Source organism: Delphinus delphis, chromosome 6 (assembly GCF_949987515.2).
Source record: "Delphinus delphis chromosome 6, mDelDel1.2, whole genome shotgun sequence".
Taxonomy (NCBI): Eukaryota; Metazoa; Chordata; class Mammalia; order Artiodactyla; family Delphinidae; genus Delphinus; species Delphinus delphis.
The window spans coordinates 28,042,079-28,063,773 of record NC_082688.1 but is presented as its reverse complement, the minus strand read 5'-3'; the positions used below and the strand labels follow the sequence as shown (position 1 = coordinate 28,063,773).

Here is a 21,695-nt window from a genome sequence, read left to right as displayed (position 1 = left end):
ACCCATTTAGCAACCTGTTCTGAAACCTTGCACACACAGGCGGTGTCTGTCTCCTGCAGGCTCACTACCTTCCCTTTAAAACCTGGAATTCAAGTTAGGCCTTCTCCAATCTATCCACACCTTCCCACACTCTCCATAATTCCTCAGTCTGTGGTTAACAACCTACCTGAGCCTGGAAACTTGAACCTGCCTCTACCATCACTGGGTTCTCTCAGAAGCACCTCACCTCTCTTCACTGTCTTTACTCCCAAAGATCTCTGGCCATGCCTTCCTCCCATATACACTTAGAGTCGTATGGGTATTTCACTGAATTTATTTATACACTGCCTACTTTTTTTTAAAGGACTTTGAAGGAGAATATGATAAAAATACGCAACTCTGAAAGAAGAAAATGTCCATTTTTATAAAAACAATGCCATCTTTTCAGGCTTTTAGAGTGAAGAAGCTGATAAACAAAACTGCAAATTATACATAATGGGAGCCTGTCTCTGCACTTAGGTATAGGAGCTGGAGAAAAGGGATCAGTATAAAGTACTATTTAAATTCAATATTCATTTCTAAAGCAGTAAACAAACGTCTACAGTCATTTGCCTGGCAAGATGCTAGAAGACTCTCCTAGTTTGTTATGTTTGTTCCTAGGTGGTCTGATTAAATCTCTGTATTAACTTTTCTAAAATAAAAAATGTTTCAAAGGGCAAATGATGGTAGTCACCATGTGGCATACAAATGATAAAAGCAGTGTAGAGATCAAAGCAGGTGACAAGCACAAGAAGCCAGCCGTGGCGGGGCTCACAGCTCAAGTGGCACTCACGGGATTGGGTTTCCTTCCATACATCGGGTCCCGAAGCCAGGCTTTCCGGTGAGGGCGCTCAAGAGTTCCTGCGTGCTCACGTCCTCAGGAGCATCATTACTATAGGCACATGAGAGGCAGCCAGCTCAGCAATGCATTAAAACCATGAACCGGGGGGAGGAAGGCGGTTGCTTTTTAATTAAACACTTTATTAAGTACTTCCTGTGTGCCAAACTCTTGAAACAGAAATGAATAAAACACAGAACCCACCCACAAGGAGCTCAGCCTCTGGCCATATATTTGTTATCAAGGTAACATACAGCACTCCAAAGCGGAGCTCGTGTAAGTAAGTTATATGTATAGAGATGTGCACACGCATGTGTACACACCCACCCACATATATACACACATGTACGTATATATTTTAACGTGAAGTACATGAATTCATTAAAGATCAGTATTTCAAAAGTACTTTCACAATTATCCATTAGGCATAGACCACAGGGATTTTCTAGGAAAGGGCAGGCTGATTTTATGGGCTGAATGTTTGCACGGACAACTGGAAAACACAAACAACGATGAGTACAGGTTACAAACACAAAACAAGCCCATGTGTTCCACAGCCCCGGGCAATACAAGGTCAGCAGCTTGGAAAGGAAAGAAGAAAGTAAACCTTCACTAAATAGGAAGGAAGCATGGGATTAGACAAAAAGAGACTGAGTCACATGTTATATTATATATATATATATATATTTTTTTTCTTTCTTTAAAGCTTCCCTTTGACATCACTGACACGCTTCCCCAATCAAAAGATCTACAAACACTATGGGACTGAGGAAAACTCCTGTATAACGTGATGCAGAAATTCCTTTGTCCTTTTGTTTGAAGCGTTGGATTGTTACAGAGCAGCTGGCATTTTGGTCTAAAAAACAAACACTAGCTAGCTATTATCTATAAGCTAAAAGACTAAATAATAAATACACGAATTGCATCATGCAGAAAACAAGAACCTGGAGGTGCGATGCTCTGAGTGTATGGAAGCCATGTGTTCAACTACAGAATAAAGACATAGCTATGAAAATCCAAATATATTATAGCTCAATCATAGATTTTTTTGCAAGGGCAGATTACTTACATAAAACACATATGTTCCTCACAACAGCGTATAAAGAGGAATGGAGTTTAAATGCGGTAACAGGACTGGCCTGTTAGTTCAGGTTTTGTTCACCGCTGTCCGTTGCATCTAACATGAGTTTGTGTGAGGGCTGTAGCCACAGCTGATAAATCCATGCCCCTGTGTAACTCTCGAGTCCCCCTCCCCTTGGCCCTCAGCACAGTAAACACCCTGGTCGGCCTGAGGTCTCCTCCCACCTTGGGCGCAGAAGGCAAACGCATACCTGACAAATGTGTACTGTTCGTTGTACATCCAGGGCTGAAGTTCCAGGCTGGGGTACTTGCCAAAGGGTGGCACGATCAAGCTGAACACCAGGGCGATGCAGACAAACACAGCCGGCAGGACAATCTATAACCAGGGGGTAGGAGGGAAGAGAAATCGCAGGAGAAGGACAAGGGTTAGAAAGAAGGCCACAGGGCAAGGCCCCGTGAGTCCAGCCAGCCTCTCCGACCAGCCATCACTCGAGTGTGCACAGGGCGCAGCTCCACCAAGGCATTCTTGGCAGGTTGGAAGCAATGGAGACTGAAATCTAAACCTCTTCCCTCCGGGGCATTTCTGGAAGCTGGCAACACAAGGCCAGAGGCCGTGGCCCCCTGACAGGGGCACCAAGCTGAGAACTTCACAGAGTAAACAGTGGTCACATGTCAGGGTGACTTAGAACACCAGGTCCCTCTCCTCTCTGAAAACCTGAGAAAGACCACACTGGCCATGAGCTCAGCTCAGACAGAAGCTGAGAGCTGAAGCCTGGACCAGAAGCCAGAAGACCTGTAGTTTTGTTCTTTCTCTACTATAAGCGTATCCATGTAAAGTCACATCCCCTATGGCCTCAGTCTTCTCATTTGTAATCTGCAGACAGACTAGGTGACCCATTCAGATCCCATACTTTGATAAAACCACTCTACAGCACTGTCTCCATGGAAAGGGAGTAGCAGCTATTTCTTCCCCTGATGGCCTCAAAAAGCACGATTAATCGAAATCCTTACTAAACCACCTTAAACTTTACACCTGTACCTTCTCTGAAAACAATGACTTGTACATACTTTATAAGCAAACTCTAAGCTCCTTCCATTTATTCCTGAGAAATTTATCCGTTAAAAAAAAAAAAGATCCAAATGATGCCCCTGGTTCTAATGTTCTCGCATTTCAATGCAGAAAAGTAATCACTAGGTGATTAATTCCATGGGAAAAAACTGTATGAGCATTATCTCATTTAATTAGCATTACAACCCTAAGTAGTAATATCGTTATCACCAATCAACAAACAAGGTAACTGGGGCTCAGGGAGACTAAGTAACTTGCCCAAGGCCAAAGAGACAATAAGTAGCAGAACCAGAATTCAAACCTAAGTCTATGCGCTCCAAACTCATATTCTGTGCGTTACTTACATAGTCTGTAGAGAAGAATCTCTGCAACTTCTTTATACTTCTTGATTTTATAGACTAGAATAATTTCATCCCTCCTAACCCAGCAAGTTAGCATGCAAACACTGACATGCAGGCAAGAGTGTAATGAGTCTTCGCTGCTTTTTTTTTTTTTTGTCTGACCTCTGGTTATCTTTTCTATCAGTTTTCAGATAAACATCAACTTAGAGAAAAATAAAGTTTCCAATAAGTTCATATGTTGAGTGCATCTGGGCATATCATCTCTGAAGTTATGAAAGTTTAATTTGCCCAGCCAGTTTTTCCAACCTTTGTCCTTGTTATACTCTCCTTTACGATAAAACTAACACACGGTAATTACTAACGTGAGGTTCATTCTAATCACTTACTCATTTTAATCTTCATAACAATTATATCATAGATACTATTATTATCCCCATTTTACAGATAAGGACACTGAGGCTCAGAAAAGTAACCTGCAACAGATACATGAGTGCAAGAAGCAGAACTGGGATTGAAATACAGATCATCTGGCTCCAGTGTCCATCTTATAACAATGATGCTACCCTGCCTTCACTGGTCAGGGAGCCTGCAGCCCATCAAGGAAGGCTGAGTCCTTGGCCTGGAACAGCACTTCTCACCTGAGCAAAGAATCCCTTCCGACTCCGTTTGGCAATCAGCAGCCTCTTCCACAAAAGGGCCCCAAACTGCTGCTGTGTGAGTTTCCAGCCCTTCACCTGGTAGGAGCCTTTGCCGTCCATCCCGCTGAGCAGGTCTGTTTCTCTGGATTCTGCAGAAAGCCAACACTGAAGGTCACCTATTATATCAGGCATTTTTGACATCCCCACGCTCCTCCCTCCAGCATCTTCAGCAACCACCTTGGAGGCTTGCGTTTGAAGGTAAAAGTAAAGGAGTAAAGGGCCTTGGTGACAAATTCACATCCAAGGAAGAGGGATGACCCCAAACGTATGACAGCAGCAGTCCCTGCCTTTGGGTTCTTATCTGATGAGCACAGAAAAATGAAGGTGCTTTGAGACAGCTGAAGAGAGATGTTCACACATAATGGTGCTACGTCAAGCCATTCAGATGAATCAAGTCATCCTCAATTTCTTACAGAACATTCTACAAAACAGGCCATGTAAGTAGGCTGACATACTTGAGAACACACAATAGCAATCTGTCTCCCATTTATTATATTTTTGGTAAAAGGTGGACACATTCCAGTGATCTAAGCACTAACGATGTATGAAGTTAGGGAGAACATGAGAGTCGCACACTCACGTGGCACAGGCATGGGAGAGTCAGGAAGGTTTCTGTTCCAAAAAATTTTTATAGAAATCCTTGTCTTAAACAAACCATTTCTAACTGCGGTGGCTTGACATCTTACCAATAGTTGCTTCATTTCCTGCCTCCCGCTTCTCCATCCCAGTCAAATACGCAGGGACACACTCATCCAAAACAGCTAAGTCTAAGGGTCCAATTAACTCTAAAAGCAAATGCACCTCGCTCTTTCAAAATCTTCCGTCCTTTCAGAGAACATTTATTCAACAATTAAACACCTAATGAACGCGAGAAAAGATAAGAAATGGATTCAGAGGATTGAGGGGCCATCTTTTTTTTTTTTTTTTTTTTTTTTGAGGGGCCATCTTTTGATGTGTGTGTATCTTGAGAGAGCGATCTCAGTGCAGTGAAGGAAGTGGTGAGGACAGGCTCTTTCAGGTTTGACTGTATACACAACCCTGAAAAGGGGAAAGTGGCTTTTCTCATTCTCTCTCTTCCCTTTGGACCCTGTAGGCATCTGTCATCCTGGTTCAAGGACCTTGAAAGATAACACCGGAGAAGAACATAAGAGAGAAATTCACTTTCTAGCAACAGAATGAAGATCTTGCCCAAACAGACCTGGATCTATGTCGGAATCATTTGGATCAACAGCATCATCTTCAGTAAATGGGCGAAGACAGCTCTGCTTGTCCCCGAAGACCCGTCTGTTTCGTCTTGCCGGTAGGGTGCCATCTGAAGGCAAAAGGAAGGAACCCCATGTTTCACTTTATTTGTAGCAAAACAAACTCTGAATCTGTAACAAATCTATCCACTAAAAGTAAGAATGTCATAAAACAATTTGAAGGGAAAGGCACAAGCCTGGTGAGCTAAGACAGCCTACAGGGGGCACAGCCCAGAGAATGTGCAGCCCCCCTGGAGGGTTACCTGAGGTCTCAGCATCCACCCCACTCTCTTCAGCCACTTTGAGAAATATCTGAAAAATAAGAGTGAGAGTGTCATAAGCACCACATTGTGAGAGCAACTGCCATGATTATTACATGACTGAACGGTACACTAGCCCCTAAAGAGAAAACGTAGAAGACTCATTTATTGATAACACTTTGTCAGAGTCACTTGGGAGAGAAGCCGTTTTTACCAGAGAACATTTCCCCAATGGTGAGAGCTATCAGTCCAGACAATCATTTTCAAATTAAAGCTGTGACATGAGGACACTGCGGAAGGAGGAATTTGTTCTGAACCTACAGGGAATGAGCCAAGCGGCTTCTTCCAAGTCTATGGCCCCAAATCTTTGAGTAGGCTAGCACACCGTGATAGGTTATCCGAGACAGGATATCAAGAGAGGAGGGGTTCCCATCACTAGAAATGTTATGGCAGGGATTCCAACATCAGAAAACAATCTGAACTAGACCAATGATTCCCAAACTCTGACGCTGCCCAGGAAGCATGCAATAAAAGCACAGACATTAGGCCTTACCTCCAGAAATTCTGATTCAAAGACCCTGGAGCTGAGCCTTGGAATTTTTATTGTCAATAATATTCTCATATGATTCTGCTGCACAGTCAAACCTGGAGACTACTGGGCCAGACAATTTTATACCCCTTCCAGCCCTTGAGGTCTCTCTAAAGAGAGGCACTGCTTACACAGTAATAGAGTATGAGCTTTGAAGTCCAAAACCCCTGATTCTGAATCCTTGCTTGGTTTCCCTGAATGTCAACTTTCTCATCTTGTTATGAGGATTAAATGAAGTTACAATGATTGAAAAAAGCAAAACACACCAAGGTTAGCACATGGCACAAGTAGATTTTCCATAAATGTTGGCCATTTCCGATGCATGGTCATGACACAGTCATACCAGGGAGCAATCCTAATACTTCTTTCCTGTATCTCCCACTACAACCTTAAAGGGTTAACTGGAACCAACACAACCCAGATGCCAACGACCTAAGCACTCAATGCCTAGGTCCATGGTGATCCTATTCCCAGTGGGCACGCAGGCTGCCTGTCTGACGCCGGGATCGCTGGCCCTGCTCTATTCTGACAGCCAGCCACCGAACTTACTTCTTCCAGGGTAGTCTCTGAGATTCCATAACTGGAGATGCCCAGGTCTGAGAGCCGGTCATCAATCTCATGGAAGAGTTCCACAAAGGCTCCCTCTTTGGCGGCTTCATAGGGCAGCACGTAGGTCAGCTCATGCCCAATGTCTTCCACCAGCCGGGCCTCGGCCACGTGCTTCCTGATGAGGTTGGAGATCGCGGAGACATCTATAGGGACCAAAGAACAGACGCGGCTCAGCCAACTCCGAGGCCCCCCATTAGGGGCCGGCCGCTCTCCACCTTCTCCCTTGCTTACTCCTTAGGAGCCCGCTTGCCCACACAGCACACATGGTCCAGACACTGAAGTCATTCCACGTGTTCATCTCTGACCTGAGAGTTCCTGGGAGCGGGGGCTGGGTCTTATTCACCTTTGTATCACCAAAGCCGGGCACAGTGTAGGTCCTCAGTGCATGGTGGGTGGCTGGCTGGCTGGCCGGCCTTCTGAGGTGGAAAGCCTGGTGGCTATTGCCTAAGTGCTAGGATTCTTCAATGGAAAGCTTGACTAAAGGAACTGTAAAAGAGTCTTCACCTTTCTCTAACCTTTTAAAGGAGGCTCCTTCTATAACCCTCCTCAATAGAGGGTTAATCAAACAGGGCACGGAAGGAGAGCCAGAGCCTTCCTGGGAACAGCCAACTGTTAGGATGGGGAAGACATGGCCAGGGTAAAGGCTTCTGTTCCATATGTGTTATTGGTGACACTGGCCTCCTATACACACCTCCTGAGGGAAATCCAGTGGGCTGCTCCTCTCCTGGGCACTCACCCTCCCTAGGCACTGAACCTCAATCCCTCCACTATCAGCTTGGCTACTCAGCACCACATCCCTGGTCTCCAGTGTCCAGTGTGCAGCCAGACCCACTCCCCTAAGGGATCCCCCCAGCCCCAATCATCTCAGCGCTCTGGGACACTGCCCTGCCAGCTCCCAGACCAAGCCCCAGGCTCCCCGGCAAGCGTCAGGCCGATCCGCCACCAAGCTGCACCCTCTCCCGCAGCCGCCCAGCCCCAGCCCAGCAGCAAACCTTGAGTCAGCGCCACCAGCCTCTGCACCTCTCCTCCTCTGCCTCCACTCTGCCCAGCTGGGGGAAGCTCAGGCACCACCTGAATAAGAAACCCCAGAGTCCTTACCGATGGTCAGCGTGTCACTTTCATGGTCACTGCCCAGGCCAGCATCAGAACTGCTCTGAGAAACACTGTCCTCCTGATGGCAAAGAAGGAGGTAAGAATGGGTCAGGGACCGAGCAAGGTGCAGCCCCACCACCTTCACCTGGGGGCTTCCGAGAAGCTCTCTCGTGTGAGAACCGGAGCAAAGGGTCTCTCCTGGGAGGCATGCAACTGGGCTGCCTTGGCTTCTGAGGCCACCGTCTGATCTGACACATGGGCTGTGTGCACGGGAAGCAGAGCTCTCCAAAGAACTGTGGCCTGCCAGTGAGTGCCGTAACCAGGCCCTCATCGACCATCTTGGGAGTGGGATTTACCTGCCTGGTTATCTAGCTCAGTGCTTCTCAAGCTTTAATTTGTGTTTCCTCACCAGAGGACCTTGTTAAAATGCAGATTCTAATTTAGTAAGTCTGAGTTGGGCCCAAGTTTCCGCATTTCTAATGAGCTCCCAAGTGATCCTGACGCTGCTTGTCTCAGACTGCACTTTGACTCACAAGACATTAGTTAAAAGATAAATAAGTGGACAGGAGGTCAAGGTTGGGATGTAAGTGTTTTGGGTGCCAGTGTTTGCACACACAAATAAATCTCAGGCATGTACTGCAGTACAGGGGAAAATGTACCTGGTTATTGGGCTCTGGTCCCACCTCTGTTATTCACTTGCTGGGTGACCTTGAATAAACTAAATCCCTACAAGCCCCACTTCTCTCATCTGGGATAATAATTGCAATACCTTCTTCCCAGGGTTGCTCTGTACTTTGAGATGATAGATAAAAAAAAAAAAAAGTTTGCAAATGATAACAATGCTGCAACTATTATCATGATTTTCCTTTATGGCCAGAGTCTGCCAGACTGAGTGTCTGGCATGAAATCGGTGCTCAATATATATTTGCCGTTTTGTAGTTTAAAAGTTAAGGTCAATGAGATTTAAAGGAAATGAGCAGGCACAGCAGGGCATTCTTCAGCTAAGGCTCGTAACTCTTGGTAAGTCTTTCTTCTTCAACAAAATTAAGTCCTCTAAGGGCCTTCTCCATCACTCATTGTGTCTCCATAGGAAAAAGGAAATGGGATTCAACAGAGCTAGCATGATGGGAACAGAAGTCTCCTGAGATTTCCATGTAGGAGGTACGACGTGACTCCAAAGGGACACAGAGCAGGGAGATGGTGGCGTCAAGGTGGCAGAATGGGGCAGATGTGGACTAGCCACTCACAGCCAATGAGTCCCGACTCCCCGGACCCGGCACCAGCCCAGCACTGAGGCTGCAACTCACCTTTTTCAGGTACGACACAGTGCTACTGCTATTTCTGCACGAGCTGAGGGAGGACTCCACATCCTTCTTGACCAGGGTCAGGTAGTAACCTGTCCCCAGTTGGTTCTTCAGGAACAGGGAGGAGCCCACGCAGCACAGCTTCCCATGGGAAATGATGGCAATCCTGTCCCCCAGGATGTCCGCTTCATCCATGTGGTGTGTGGAGAGGATAATGGTGCGGCCTGCCGGGAACAAACACAAGGACGAGGCACAGGTGAGGCCTGCTGTCCTCACTCATCGCAGTGGCCAGAACTACAGAAATATGAGCAGGGGAAAGCCTGGGAGAAAGACCCCGAGGCCTGTGTGCTCATGACCCCCAGGATGGCAGTGCTGTGAGGACGGCTGCTGCACCCTCACAGAATGAAGGACAGGAATGTTTATTTGGGAACTTGCTACATGCCAGCAGTGTGCTACGTGGTCTAGGTGCATTCTCATTTAACTTAATCCTCTGTAAGGTGGGCACTCCCACCATTATAGATAAAGAAGCTTAGGCAAGTTAAATGACTTTTCCAAGGTCTTGGGCCAGCTTGAGCTGACTCCAAAGCCATGCCCCTCATACTGTACCACCTTGTGTACCTTCTACCCTTCTAAGCTGACTGTACCTCTCCCATCCATTCATCCACTCTGTCAGCACACAAGTTTAGTGCCCCACGTGGGGACAGAGATGAAGGACAACACAGCCTCGGCTCTTGGGAACCTCAGTCTATAGGAGACCATAATTATACTGTACATGTGAAAGTTCTAGGCTGGAGGGAGCCCTGGGGGCCCACAGAGGATGCCCTTTATCCCCATTTCTCTTCTCCTTGCAGGCCCCTAGGGAATGAAGTGTAAACTTGAAGGGTCTTGGATACCAGGCCTCCCACTTGCACACCAGGGCGGAGCTCAGAGCTCAGCTCCACATTTTCCTTGAAAGCAATTCTGTTGCTCTAGCAGGAACAGCCACGAGATACTCTTCCAGAGGCCGGCCCTCCCTCCCTCCCCCTCCCAGCCCAGAAGGCAGAGTAAATACACATCAGTTACCGTGTCGATATTTCAGCAGCAGCTCCCATATTCCCCTGCGGGAGTAAGGGTCCACGCCGGCTGTGGGCTCATCCAGAATGACAACCTTGGATCCCCCAACAAAGGCCAAGGCCACAGACAGCTTTCTCTGCATTCCACCTATGGGACAGAGGAGACAGGATCCAGGGCCAGCCCCAGTGAGTGACAGCAGAGGTGGCGAAAGAGGGATGGAGGTGCCCACCTGGGGACAAGCCCGGAACACGTTTCTGACCCACCCTCCCACTCCCCGGGGAAGCCGGGGACACGGCGGCAGCTGTATTTCCTGCGTGTGTGTGTAGTCGGGGGCGGGGGGGTGCGCTGGATGAGGAAGGCAGCTCTGGGCCTCACCTGACAGCTGACTTGTTTTGCTTTTCAGTTTACTTGGCGGCAAACCAACATCCAAGGCCATCTGCTCCATCTCTGCTTTCACGTGCTTCTCCGAGAGCCCTTTCAGGCGGGCGTAAAACCAGATGTGCTCTTCAACAGTCAGCCTGGGGACAGAGGGGCAGGTCGGCTCCGGGCCCCCAGGACGCACAGAACACAGTGCCTCCTCCCCCAGAACATGACAGGCACATTTTTCTTTCCCCACTTTTTTTTTTAACTTTATCAATTTCTGAAAAATAATCTCCAGGAAGGATTCAAGGTAGAACAGCAGTGAGCAGTCACATGAGCTACGTGAGAAGCCAAAGCAGCAGGGTGACAGGTCACGTCCACCCGATTCCCCGCTGGCCTGGCCCCCGCGCGTCAGGCAGTGGCAGGTCCTCAAAGGGCCCTCCCCAAGGCCCCACCAACCAAGGAGCTGCCTCGGCCTTAGCCTGGAGCAGCCCTCCTGAACCTCGAAGGACTTCAGCCCTGAGAGAAGGGGGGCCCTGTGGAGGACACAAGCCCGGGCTGCTCACTGTAGATGTGAGGAAACCGGGGCTCAGAAGGGGGAATGCCCTCGCCCAAGGTCACAGAGCTCAGGTCTCTCTCTGCTCACCATGGCGGCTCCCTGCTTGGTGATGGGCAGGCTGAACAGGGGCAAAAGTTCTGAGCAGGAAACACGGGACCCACGTATCAAGGGCCCTGAGCTACTGTCAGGTGAGAGCGGTGGTGGTCTCAGGGAGGGTGTGCGGGGAGAGAGGATGTCCTTACTCCAGAAGGACAGGAACGGAGAGCACCATTTCCCAGGCCTACATCCACCAGCTGGACTGATATAACATTCCCCATCCCACAATTCTGTTACTTTCCAACATCAAAGGACGACCTGCCCTCAACACATCCAGGAAGGTGAGGTCTGCTACCCCCAAAGGTGGTAAAATGCTTACCCGTGACTCACGACACACCTCCAAAGAGGCTGTGCTGGTACTCACATGTCAAACAGCACGTTATGCTGGGGACAGACCCCCAGGTTCTGCCGGATGGTGCTCATCTCGGAGCGAATGTCTTTCCCCAGGATGTAGGCAGTGCCCGAGGTGGGGGGGAACAACCCGGTCAGGATTGACCTAAGGACAAAAACGTTAAAGTACAGGAGTCAGCACTGGCCCTCCTGCCCTGAAGCTCCGCTCCAGGCGGCAGCGTCCGGGCAGACGGCAGAGGCAGCAACCCTCCAGCCCCGTTCCTTCCTAATGGACTCCAACAGACCCCGACACAGCGAAGGAGTCTCTGCTTCAGCGAACAGCTAGGAGTGGCCTATGTGTTGGAAACGGCAGTTCCAGCACAAGCATTTTTTAAATGAAGATTCCAATTTACAACGGGAAGTACACTTTAAAGCATATATTCTTTTTATGCTTAAAATCATGTCCAAGTAAAAGGGACAAAGCAGAACAAATGATTCAAAGATAAAAGTAATTTTTGTGTTTGGCAGTTAGGATTTTTGCGCACCTTTTAAAGAGTTTCTGCAATGTTCGTAATATATTGATTTTGCGTGCTAAAAATATATAAAAGAAAAACAGGAGGAAGAGATTACCTCTTCCCCCACCAAAATGCCCTCTGCAATGGCTGATGGACTACATTGAAAGCCACTGAGGTAACGCTGGTGTGTTTATAGCCTGTGCTCCCTTCTGAAGCTGTCCATCATAAGGTCCTTATAGGTCCCAGAGAAGGCAATCATACAGCCAGCCAGCTGCCCAGCTGTTTCTCACATCTGCTTAGAGACAGAGTTCCTGGAAATTACTTCCTCCCACCAGTACAGCCAATCTCTCTTTCCACATTCTTGCCTCACAGTTCTGACCAAACCAACTCCAAAGGAGACCTTTTCTCAGACTTGTCACAGTCTCAGGTTCCAAAAATACTGCAGAATTCTGAGAACCGAAGGGGAAAGGTCATCTAAAGGCCTCCAGTCTATTTTAACCTGAAGAAATAATATCTAGAGAAAAACCAGCATTTGGAAAGCACTCTTGTGATTAGATAATATTTTTACATTCATCAATTCCTCATATGCTCTGCCCTTGGCCCGGTAACCAAGGCAATGTTCTTAGGTATGAATTTCTAACTGTAGGACAGAACCTTCCTGTGGCTGACTCTGAGAAAGCCACACCCTCTTCTTACATGGTGGTGGTCTTCCCAGCTCCATTGTGGCCCAGGAAGGAGGTGATCTGGCCCTCATAGAAATTCAAGGCCAGGCCGTCAACTGCCACCTTCATGCCATCTCGGTAAACCTTCATCAGGTTCTGAATGGACACGCCCAGCTTCAGGTGGGTGGGTTCCTCCTCCATGCAGACTGTGAGAAGACACAGGATGGAAATGAGCCCACAGAAGACACTGATGAGTGGAGTGTCAAGACGCAGGGGGCTGTGCTTGCACTTTTACAAGTGTCCTCTCTCCACGGCTAGTTCTGGTTTCTCAGGCAGACGGGCAACAAACAGTTATCTAGGGCCTATCTGGGCACTAGTGTTGGTGATGGGAATACAGTGATAAAGGTGCAGAGAGGAGGCTGGGGAAGAAGAGAAGGAAGAGCAGGTGAAGCAGCTGGCACAGCGGGCAATGGCGGGTGGTAAGGAAACTCGTGAGCCATGCTAAGGAACATCGTACTTCACCACTGGCGACTGGGGGAAGGGCACGGAAGAGATCAGCAGGGGAGCGACTTATGAATGACTTAGGAAGCTATACCGAACACAAAGAGCTCCCCTCCAAGAACCTGAGCAAAAAAGCCCAGAAGGCAGCGCCTTTGCTGAACTGTGGGCATCACTACCTACAGTCAGAAGCCAGGAGGGGATGTGCACTCTGGGTAATGCAGGCTGAGAACATTACGAAGCACAGAACGAGCTCTGTGGCAGCCACCTGGCGTCAGCCTGCACAGGCGCATGCGTCTGTCATCAGGACAAGGCAGGCAGAGAGGTTATGGCTCCATAACCACGGCTGTCTTTACCTCTTCTTTCTAGCTGTCAGGATAGTACGAAAAGTATGTTATATGTGTTTGGGGGGATGGGGTGGGCGGAGGTGAAGGCAGAGATCAAGAGCCACTTTATTTAGAAGCCAAGAGAACAAAGGAAATGTCCCTTAGAAGCCCAGATAGTGACTCCCCGATAAGTCAACAGCACTGGACACAAATGCATGGGAGGATGCGGAAAGGGTCACTTCAGGGGATTTCTCCACCCCTAAGGTGGTTTTAGGCTCTTCAGGCCGAGAGCCACCCCTTGCCCCCCACAGCCAGTAGGGGCAGCTGCACTGCAGTTAAGGGGAGGGCGGGTCAGCAGAACTTACTTTCTGATGTTCCCTTCTGGCTGAAACCAGGCTGGCTCTTCTCATTGCCTTCCTCGCCAAACCAGTAGGACTTAGTACAAGGGAAATACCAGGGCCTGGGGATTCCATATTGGCCTGAAAGCAAAGCACAGGTGTGAGCAAAGCTCAGCAACGCCCCGGCGTCCCCGAGGTGTCCCAGCCAGACACAGCCTCCTTGACTCTCTTCTTGACACAGCCTCTGGAGACAGGACAAAATGGACTGGAGGTGGGGGAGGAGAGGCAATAACATTTACTGAGATCTCTTGTGTATGACAAACATCTTGCAGAATCTTTCCAGCAACCCCACGAGGCAGGTATCATCCCCACTTTAGAGATGAGGAAACTGAGGGTTAAGTAGCCTACTCAAGGTCACTCAGCCAGTAAAGTGGAGGACTCAGAATTTGAATCCAGATCTGTATGATACAAAGTTGCATATCCAACGTGGGAAGTTCAGGTAGGGTACGTAAAAAACATTTCACATACACTCCCTTAGAGAAAAATCAGTAGGTGAAACCAGAAAGAGTTAAACCTCACTCTCTCAGAATTTGATCTTCTATGAAAATGTATCCAAGGCAGGTCTTGGTCAAGGAGATTTATTAAGGGAAGTATAAAAATGAATTTTTATGAATACTAATTCGATTAAAGCACAGGCAAGGGCTGAGAGCCAACGTATCTTATTATTCACAAGCTGTACTCAGGAAACAGAACATTTGCTGGTGGTAATTCAGGGGATACAGAATTAGAGACCTGGGTCAGCATTGGGAGGATTCTCCTGGGCTAGCCGACCCAGCGTGACCCACCTGGGTTCACCTCCAAGCACCTGCTCTTACCAGCTTTGTGGCCACAGGCAAGTTATTTAACTTCTTCGGGTCATAGTTCTCTCATTTGCAAAAACTGGCTAGAACGGTAACTCCCTCAGAGTAGTCTTATGAGGATTAAATGAACCAAAGTATGTAAAACACTTTGCACAGTGCCTGGCACACAGTGCTCAAGAAACAAGAGCTGTGTCAGTACTAAGAGCTGTACTTTTAGCATCAGCTGCTTCTCCTTGGAGACTATTTGTTTGCCATAGGTCCAAAGCCCTAACCACTTTCCAAGGAGACCCAGGCCCTGCAGAAATGCCAGCACAAAGGAAGGAAAGCCCGACAGCTAGAAATTTCATTTCCCTGGCTGATGTCTAAAGCAGTGTGGAAGCTCAGTGCACCTGGAAACACAGCCTCGGTGTACCACGTCATCACCCCGTAGAGGAAGGCGTCAAACAGCATCATGGAGACCGAGGTGGTGAGGTTGAAGCCATCTTCCTCCATGGGGCTCTCAAAAAGGTTGTCCCATTGCACCCCAATGCCCTGCTCCTCAAAAAGGGCAAAGTACTCACAGCCAAACCCAAAAGCCACAGGAGACAGCAGGCTCTGTGAGAAAGATGCAGAAGTCACTCATCCATCTCCTTGTTTCTCATTCTCCTATCACTGCTAATGCAAATGTCACCTGGAGAAAGGTGAATTTGCCAAATGGATCAATTGCAAGATATGGAAATATTTATCTACAGAGTCCCTTTAGGGGAGTGGGCTCCCTGGCAGCGTATAAAGTGATTCTATTTATAAGCACTCATTATGCTCACACATTTCAGAAATGCATGTATGACGGAATGTAAAACTTTTAGAATTCTATGCTTCCGAAGGTGCCTCAAGGGCTCAGCAAGCCTGTCCCTTACACACACACATGGTCCTCTCAAGCTCCCTGCTCGGCCAGTGATGGCTCAGTGTCATAGGAGCCTGTCTGGGGCTGCTGATGTCTAACGGGTCCAGACAGAGGCATCTGGAGCGTCCTGCAAAAAACTCAGGACAACTCAGTCTTATAAGGACTTGCACCCCCTCGGAGGCCTCTCCTCCTCTGTACAAGGGAGGGGAGTGAAGTCCGGGATTTGCAGGGAGATGGAGTACCTGCTCCTCAGTCTTGAAGTTCAGAAAATATTACTCAAGTGAAACCCCATACTGGACACAAGGGAGACAAGAGTCCAGAAGGAGCCATTTCTGATCTCAAGAGCTTTCAGTTCTATCTGTGGCTATGACTGTGGCGAGCTTAACACGGCCAACAGAGCTGGGAGACAAAAGGTAGAGCTGGCCTCTATTGTCTAAAGGCATTCCCCAGTGCCATGTACCGCATGCAGTGCAGTCTGGCTCCCTACAAAATACCATTGGATTCAATTCAACCAGTGTTCACTCAGAGGACTAAAAATAAGCAATTGAATAAGACACAGTCCCTGCCTTCAAGGAGCATAGAATCTAGAACTGAGGTTCAAGTCCCGTTGGAAAGAGAATCTCTTATCTTCTGTTCTCAGCTTGGACTATAAAGCAGAAGTGAAATACCAGGTGCGGCTGTGACTGCAGCTACTGCAGAAGGGCCAGAGTTACTCACCGCAAAGATCTTGAGCGTGAAGCCCACGTAGTCCTGCCACGCCACGCACAGGACGTAGGGCAGGTACAGCATGAAGTAAATGATGCCTCCACAGGCTGCCGCCAGGTTGGCTCTGGAGAAGAGCGTGCTGATCAGAAAGCACTGCAGGATGGTCACCACGGCGAACACGGACAGAAAGACAAACACCACACTGGGGTCGCTGTAGGGCAGCAGGTTTCCTAACTGGGAAGGAAGAGACCCAATAAGACTGTCAATAAGCAATGATCTATGGGAAGCAGCCAGGGCTTATTCCTGCTCATCTTAAAGACAATACAGAGGAACAGTGCTGTTCATTTTTCTGATGAGTGAACTGAAATCTACTGAAGGGAAATGACTAGCCCAAGACCACACATCAAAGTCATGGTAGAGCCAGAAACAAAACAAAGTCCAGGCTTGATATTCACCAAGGTTCATCTCAACAGACAATTTTGTTCTTTGTTTTTCCAAGAAATAGTATCACTTGGATTCTCCTTCTTCTATAAGGACTACGACTCTTGGCACCAAGACAGAATTGTGGGAGACAGTATCCCACATGGCTTCTCCCTCCGAAAGCCAAGGAAAATGGTCAGGCCATGTTAACATCCCCCATGAGAACCTGCTATGGATTCTGGATCCCCGCAATTATCCAAACTCTGTGGACTCTTCAAGTGTCTCTCTAGCAGTTGGTTCTATTTCAGCAGGACCCACCAGCGCTCAGCTGTCACAGAGTGGCTCTCACCCACCAGTCACAGGACCTCCACCCCGGCCACATAGCTCAGCCCTGGCAGTCAGACATCAGAGCATGAGGGGGGCTTGACTTTAGCAAGAACTGCTCTGCCACAGTGTCGGGTGACCCCAGTGAAGTCCTTAACCTTCCTTGGCCTCATTTCCTTGTATGTTAAATGGGTTATTTAGTGAGGATATCACAAGACAGCACACATATGTGCTTTAAACAGTGCTTGGCAATCAGTAAGCGCTCATTTGTAATGAATAGTAGCTGGTATTAAATTAAATGTTACTTCCTTTCCCTTTGCACCCCTCCACTTTTAAAAACATTTATTTTTTTAAACAATGCATCCTTAAATGAAATGATTGTGAAAAAAATGGCATATAAACCTATTAATGTAAGGGGTGGACACAGAACTGCACTGTACAGAGTCCCCTTCGAGGAAGGACTTGTTGTCTGGCTGTCAGCAGACAGCCTCAGGTGTCAACCCCTCTAGGTTTGTCCCAGCTGCGGACAGCTGCCTGGCCCTGGGGCACACCCTTCCAGTGACCAGTGGAAGGGCCTGGGTCTATGCGGTGTCAGGGAGGGAGGCCTTGGGGTAACCTAAAGGGCTGGACATTTCAGCTCCGGGCAAGAGTGCCCGGGGGGTTGGCCGTGCGTCACAGTTCAACTCCTCCCTCTGCTCAATCCTGTATCCTCCCCATCCCCTCTAGAGGTGTGGATCCCTAAGCAATACCCATACCCAAACTCTGACTCAGCCTCTGCTTCCAGAAAATCCTAACGTGCAACAATATCTATGCTTCTGAGTATGGTTTTTAGAAATTCTGGCAGAATTACCCCCCAATACATCTAGGAAAATGAGTAACTCTCTGATGCTGCCATGAACCATTGCCAAACAGCATGCATAGTTACGCTTGTGCTCACCTGGGACACAAGACCCCTGGTTCAGTCCTGCTTAGCTGCTAACCAGCTGGGTTGACTCTGGACAAGTTGCTGCCCTTCTCTCGGTCTCCCCTTCCCCAACTATAAAATGAGGGAATTGCAGGGAACAGCACATATGACCCCTTCCCTTCCGAAGAATCCGTGCCTTTCTTCTGCTCACATGGCCCACGGGGGGCAGGGAGGGGCCGGTGAGGCAGCCTTACTTTCAGGATGACCACCAGCAGGCCGGCGCTCACGAGCAGGGGGATGAGGCTGCTGATGAACCAGCTGAACCACAGGATGCTGTTGTCCAGGCCCATGATGCGCATGGTCTCCTTCAGCCGCGCCTCCTTCTCGTACACGATGCCCTTGATGATCACAGCCACGGAGTAAATCCAGGCCAACGTCATGAAGAGGGGCATTGACCGGCTCATGACCCGCAGGAAGCTGGAAGGGCGGGGGGGAGGAGTAAAGGTGAGTGTAAGCCAGGCTCCTGGGCCAACACCTCTGGGTCTGCACGCAAGAGAAAGTACTGAGCCCGAGACGGGCAGACATGTGCACCCTGACAGTTACGCTTCGTGAGTGGGGTAACGCAGTGATGACACTACTAACAAAGTGATGCCAGAGAAAACTTTTTTGAGGGCTTTTGCTTTAGTAACCAGATAGCTCTCAGATGTCATTAAGCTAAATGGGGGTGATTTTAAAGTACTAAAACAAAACCAACAAAACCAAAACACCGACTCATTCTGTCATGAAAGTTCAACACCTTCAAGGTCATCTCACTATCAGCTTGCCTTGCATAACTGTTAACGACAGGTGGTGCAGAAATACACTTCAGGCAGCTCTTGTCAGTAATACTTCAGATTTCCAAAGTAGAACAGGAAATGCAGTGAAGTAAAAGGAACACAGAATCTGGACTCTGAAACTCAAGGTTCAAGTCCCAGCTTTACCACTTACGCACTTACTGGCTACGTGACAACAGGCAAAGGCTCTGGATGCCTCTGACCTCTCATCGTGTTCCCATCTTAATACATCCTTTCTAGAGTAAATCTTGGCTTAGGGGGTCTTTGGAAAAGTCTTCCTTTGGAAAATACTGGCTAATCTTTCTGAAGGTGAAAAACAAGATAAATCCAGGTGACCTAGAAAAGCTAGAGTGAGCCCTGCAAGGAAATGGGCTGTTCAATGCAAAGCAGGGAGAAATACAAGGAGAGGAACCCTGCTCCTTCTGCACTCTGATCTCTACACACACACTCTCCCTTACACAACAGAGAATAAGAGAGTTTCCAGAATTCAGAAGAGACATGACATATTTCAGATGCTTGCAATAACTACACCTCTGCCTATTCTCTCTCTCTCACAAGAAATCACTGGCTCCAAAGGCACAGTCCCCACAGTGAGAACCTGGCAGCACAGTGACTAAGCACTAAAAGATTATCTAAAATGTCTAAGATAAAAAGGCCTTGTTCGGTTTTATTTGCATTGTTTGAAAATGTGGTTTACCACTTATAGAGAGGAAGAAGAAAAACTGACACAAAGTCTGCTTTTATAGGTCTAGAACGCTGTGCCTGTGTTTGGGGGACGTGAGGATGTGTGGATGTGTTTGGCATGTGCTCTTCATGACACATCTTAAACTTGCAGATTGGGCTGATTTTGACTGAAAGGATAGAGTATAAAAAAATAAAAGTTCTGGTAACCATGGACTAGAAAGGAATGAGGATTACTGGTGACGTGGCTCAAACTGGCAGCTACCTACATCTGGCATCTTATTTCCTGAAATTCCCACAGAATTCCAAAAACAATTTTTTTTTTTTTTGCAGTAGCTGCAATCTTGCTTTAACCAATTTTTTGACCCGTGTCAATACACACATAAAATAATCATTCTGTTTCCTCCCTTGACGTGTGTGTGTGTGTGCCTGTGTGTGTACACACCACCTGGGGACAGTGTTAACCAGTTAAGCAAAGGTGGTGGCTCTCTGGTAACTTACATGTCATCAACGTAACAGGGGTAAGGCATCTGCTGCATGTAGATGCCAGTTTTCTTCTCTGTGCCCGTCAGCACCCGGATGATTGCCTGCTCCACCACATCCTGCAAGTACGCGAAGCCCCCCCAGACGTACCGCATATCCTCAAAGGGGTCAGCCCGAGGACCGGGGTCCCAGTACCTTAAATCAAACCACAGGCGATCAAACATTCCTTAGAACCATACAATAAAAAAAATTCAGTCACCCACAATCCTACCACCATTACAGAGCCACTTTTCTTATTTCTGTATCTTACTTTCTGGTCTCAGCTGACACGTACACATGTTTTTAAATAAATTTAATCAGAATGAGCAAACCACTTGTTAGTTTGGGTTTTCCCCCCCTCCATTAGTTCCCTAACATTGCAACAAGTACACGGGCCAAAATGTACTTAACCATTCCCTTTTATCTTGCTTATTTGCTCCCTTTTATAGAAAGGGATAGTGCTAGCACAGAGAATCTAATGTCTTTTTTTCCTGTTGATTTAATTCCTCAGGACTAATTCCCTTGAATGGAAATGCTGAACCAAAAGATAATGATATTTTAAGACCTCTGAAATAGTTGTCTCCACAATGAATGAGCCACTTACACCAAAATCATGCCACCAATTTGAATTATACTTTGTTGGAAATTTTTACCAAATTATTAGTTAAAATAAAGTACCTCCAGTCACATTAGCTGCTCTTGACTTTCCCAAGACTGGCTGGTACGATGGCGGGATTCAACTTACCCATCCTTGATCTTATTCGTCCTCTCCACATTGTCAATATCCATCCGGATCTTGTACTTGACGTGATGGGGCAGCTCAACACTGCCAGGAGCAATTCCAGTGAACACGATCCCAGCCCAGAACTTCCGCTCATCCAGTAGCTCCATGGACTTGTTGATGAGCAGAACCTCTGTTGCCACTGGTTCCAGCTTGTTCAGGTTCACACACTGAAGGAAGAACAGCCGACATGAGAATGCCGATGGCCAGGAAAACAAGCAGTGGCCAAGGCAGAATCCATGCTAAGAGAGAAGCGCTAAGTGCATGACTTTTTTTATCCTCCCTCTCTACTCCTCTCTCAAGTCATTCTCCAATATTCAATTGAAAATGGGTTGTTTTGGTTTTTAACTGCAATGTAAGGGAAATGTTGGAAGTATTTAGAGGTAAGTTACCTATACTGATTTTTGTGGAGGGAAAGAGGTTTAAACCTCATTTTCGCTTCTGTTTTCTTAGTTAATTTTGAGTCATAACAACTAACCAAACAGAACAAAAAAACCTTTCATTTGTCCCTATTAAGTCACATCATTTTTAGGACTCAATTTTTAAAGTGTAATCGGTCCTATTAGATTTTAGATAAGTTTCATAAGTAATGCTTTTTTAAGGGAATGCTTTGTTGCCATTAGGTATTGGGATATCAAAACACAGGAAAACCTAGAAAACGATGGATAGAGACATTCTTGAGTCAGATAGAATAAAGCTAGAAGTTAGGTCTGTTGATTTACTCATTCAGTCATTTAACTAACATTCATTGAGTACCTTTTTGTACATTACACCCTGTGTTAGGTGGAGGGATACTACTGTAAATAAGATGACACATTATTTCTAAACTTTACTCCAATCCAAACCTTATTGCACCATCTCAGAGAAAGAAGCCAAAGCCTTTTCTAAGTGGTCCGCAGAATAGAT

At 47.4% G+C, this 21,695-nt stretch overlaps 1 protein-coding gene across 4 annotated transcripts in view; it reads right to left on the bottom strand.

Moving 5' to 3' along the window:
• The window catches only part of ABCA1 (ATP binding cassette subfamily A member 1), a 135,922-nt gene that overhangs the window by 25,270 nt on the left and 88,957 nt on the right, over positions 1-21,695 (bottom strand). For all 4 annotated transcript variants that reach the window (XM_060014401.1, XM_060014400.1, XM_060014403.1 and 1 more), the window contains exons 13-30: positions 20,754-20,959; positions 19,988-20,164; positions 18,227-18,449; positions 16,337-16,558; positions 15,126-15,330; positions 13,904-14,017; positions 12,749-12,920; positions 11,572-11,703; positions 10,568-10,710; positions 10,202-10,339; positions 9,143-9,363; positions 7,842-7,914; positions 6,684-6,886; positions 5,549-5,597; positions 5,243-5,356; positions 3,985-4,133; positions 2,188-2,312; positions 812-910 (exon numbers count right to left, since the gene is read on the bottom strand). In XM_060014401.1, the coding sequence (XP_059870384.1) occupies positions 812-910; positions 2,188-2,312; positions 3,985-4,133; positions 5,243-5,356; positions 5,549-5,597; positions 6,684-6,886; positions 7,842-7,914; positions 9,143-9,363; positions 10,202-10,339; positions 10,568-10,710; positions 11,572-11,703; positions 12,749-12,920; positions 13,904-14,017; positions 15,126-15,330; positions 16,337-16,558; positions 18,227-18,449; positions 19,988-20,164; positions 20,754-20,959 (2,765 nt within the window). The remainder of the gene's footprint in view (positions 1-811; positions 911-2,187; positions 2,313-3,984; positions 4,134-5,242; positions 5,357-5,548; positions 5,598-6,683; positions 6,887-7,841; positions 7,915-9,142; positions 9,364-10,201; positions 10,340-10,567; positions 10,711-11,571; positions 11,704-12,748; positions 12,921-13,903; positions 14,018-15,125; positions 15,331-16,336; positions 16,559-18,226; positions 18,450-19,987; positions 20,165-20,753; positions 20,960-21,695) is intronic.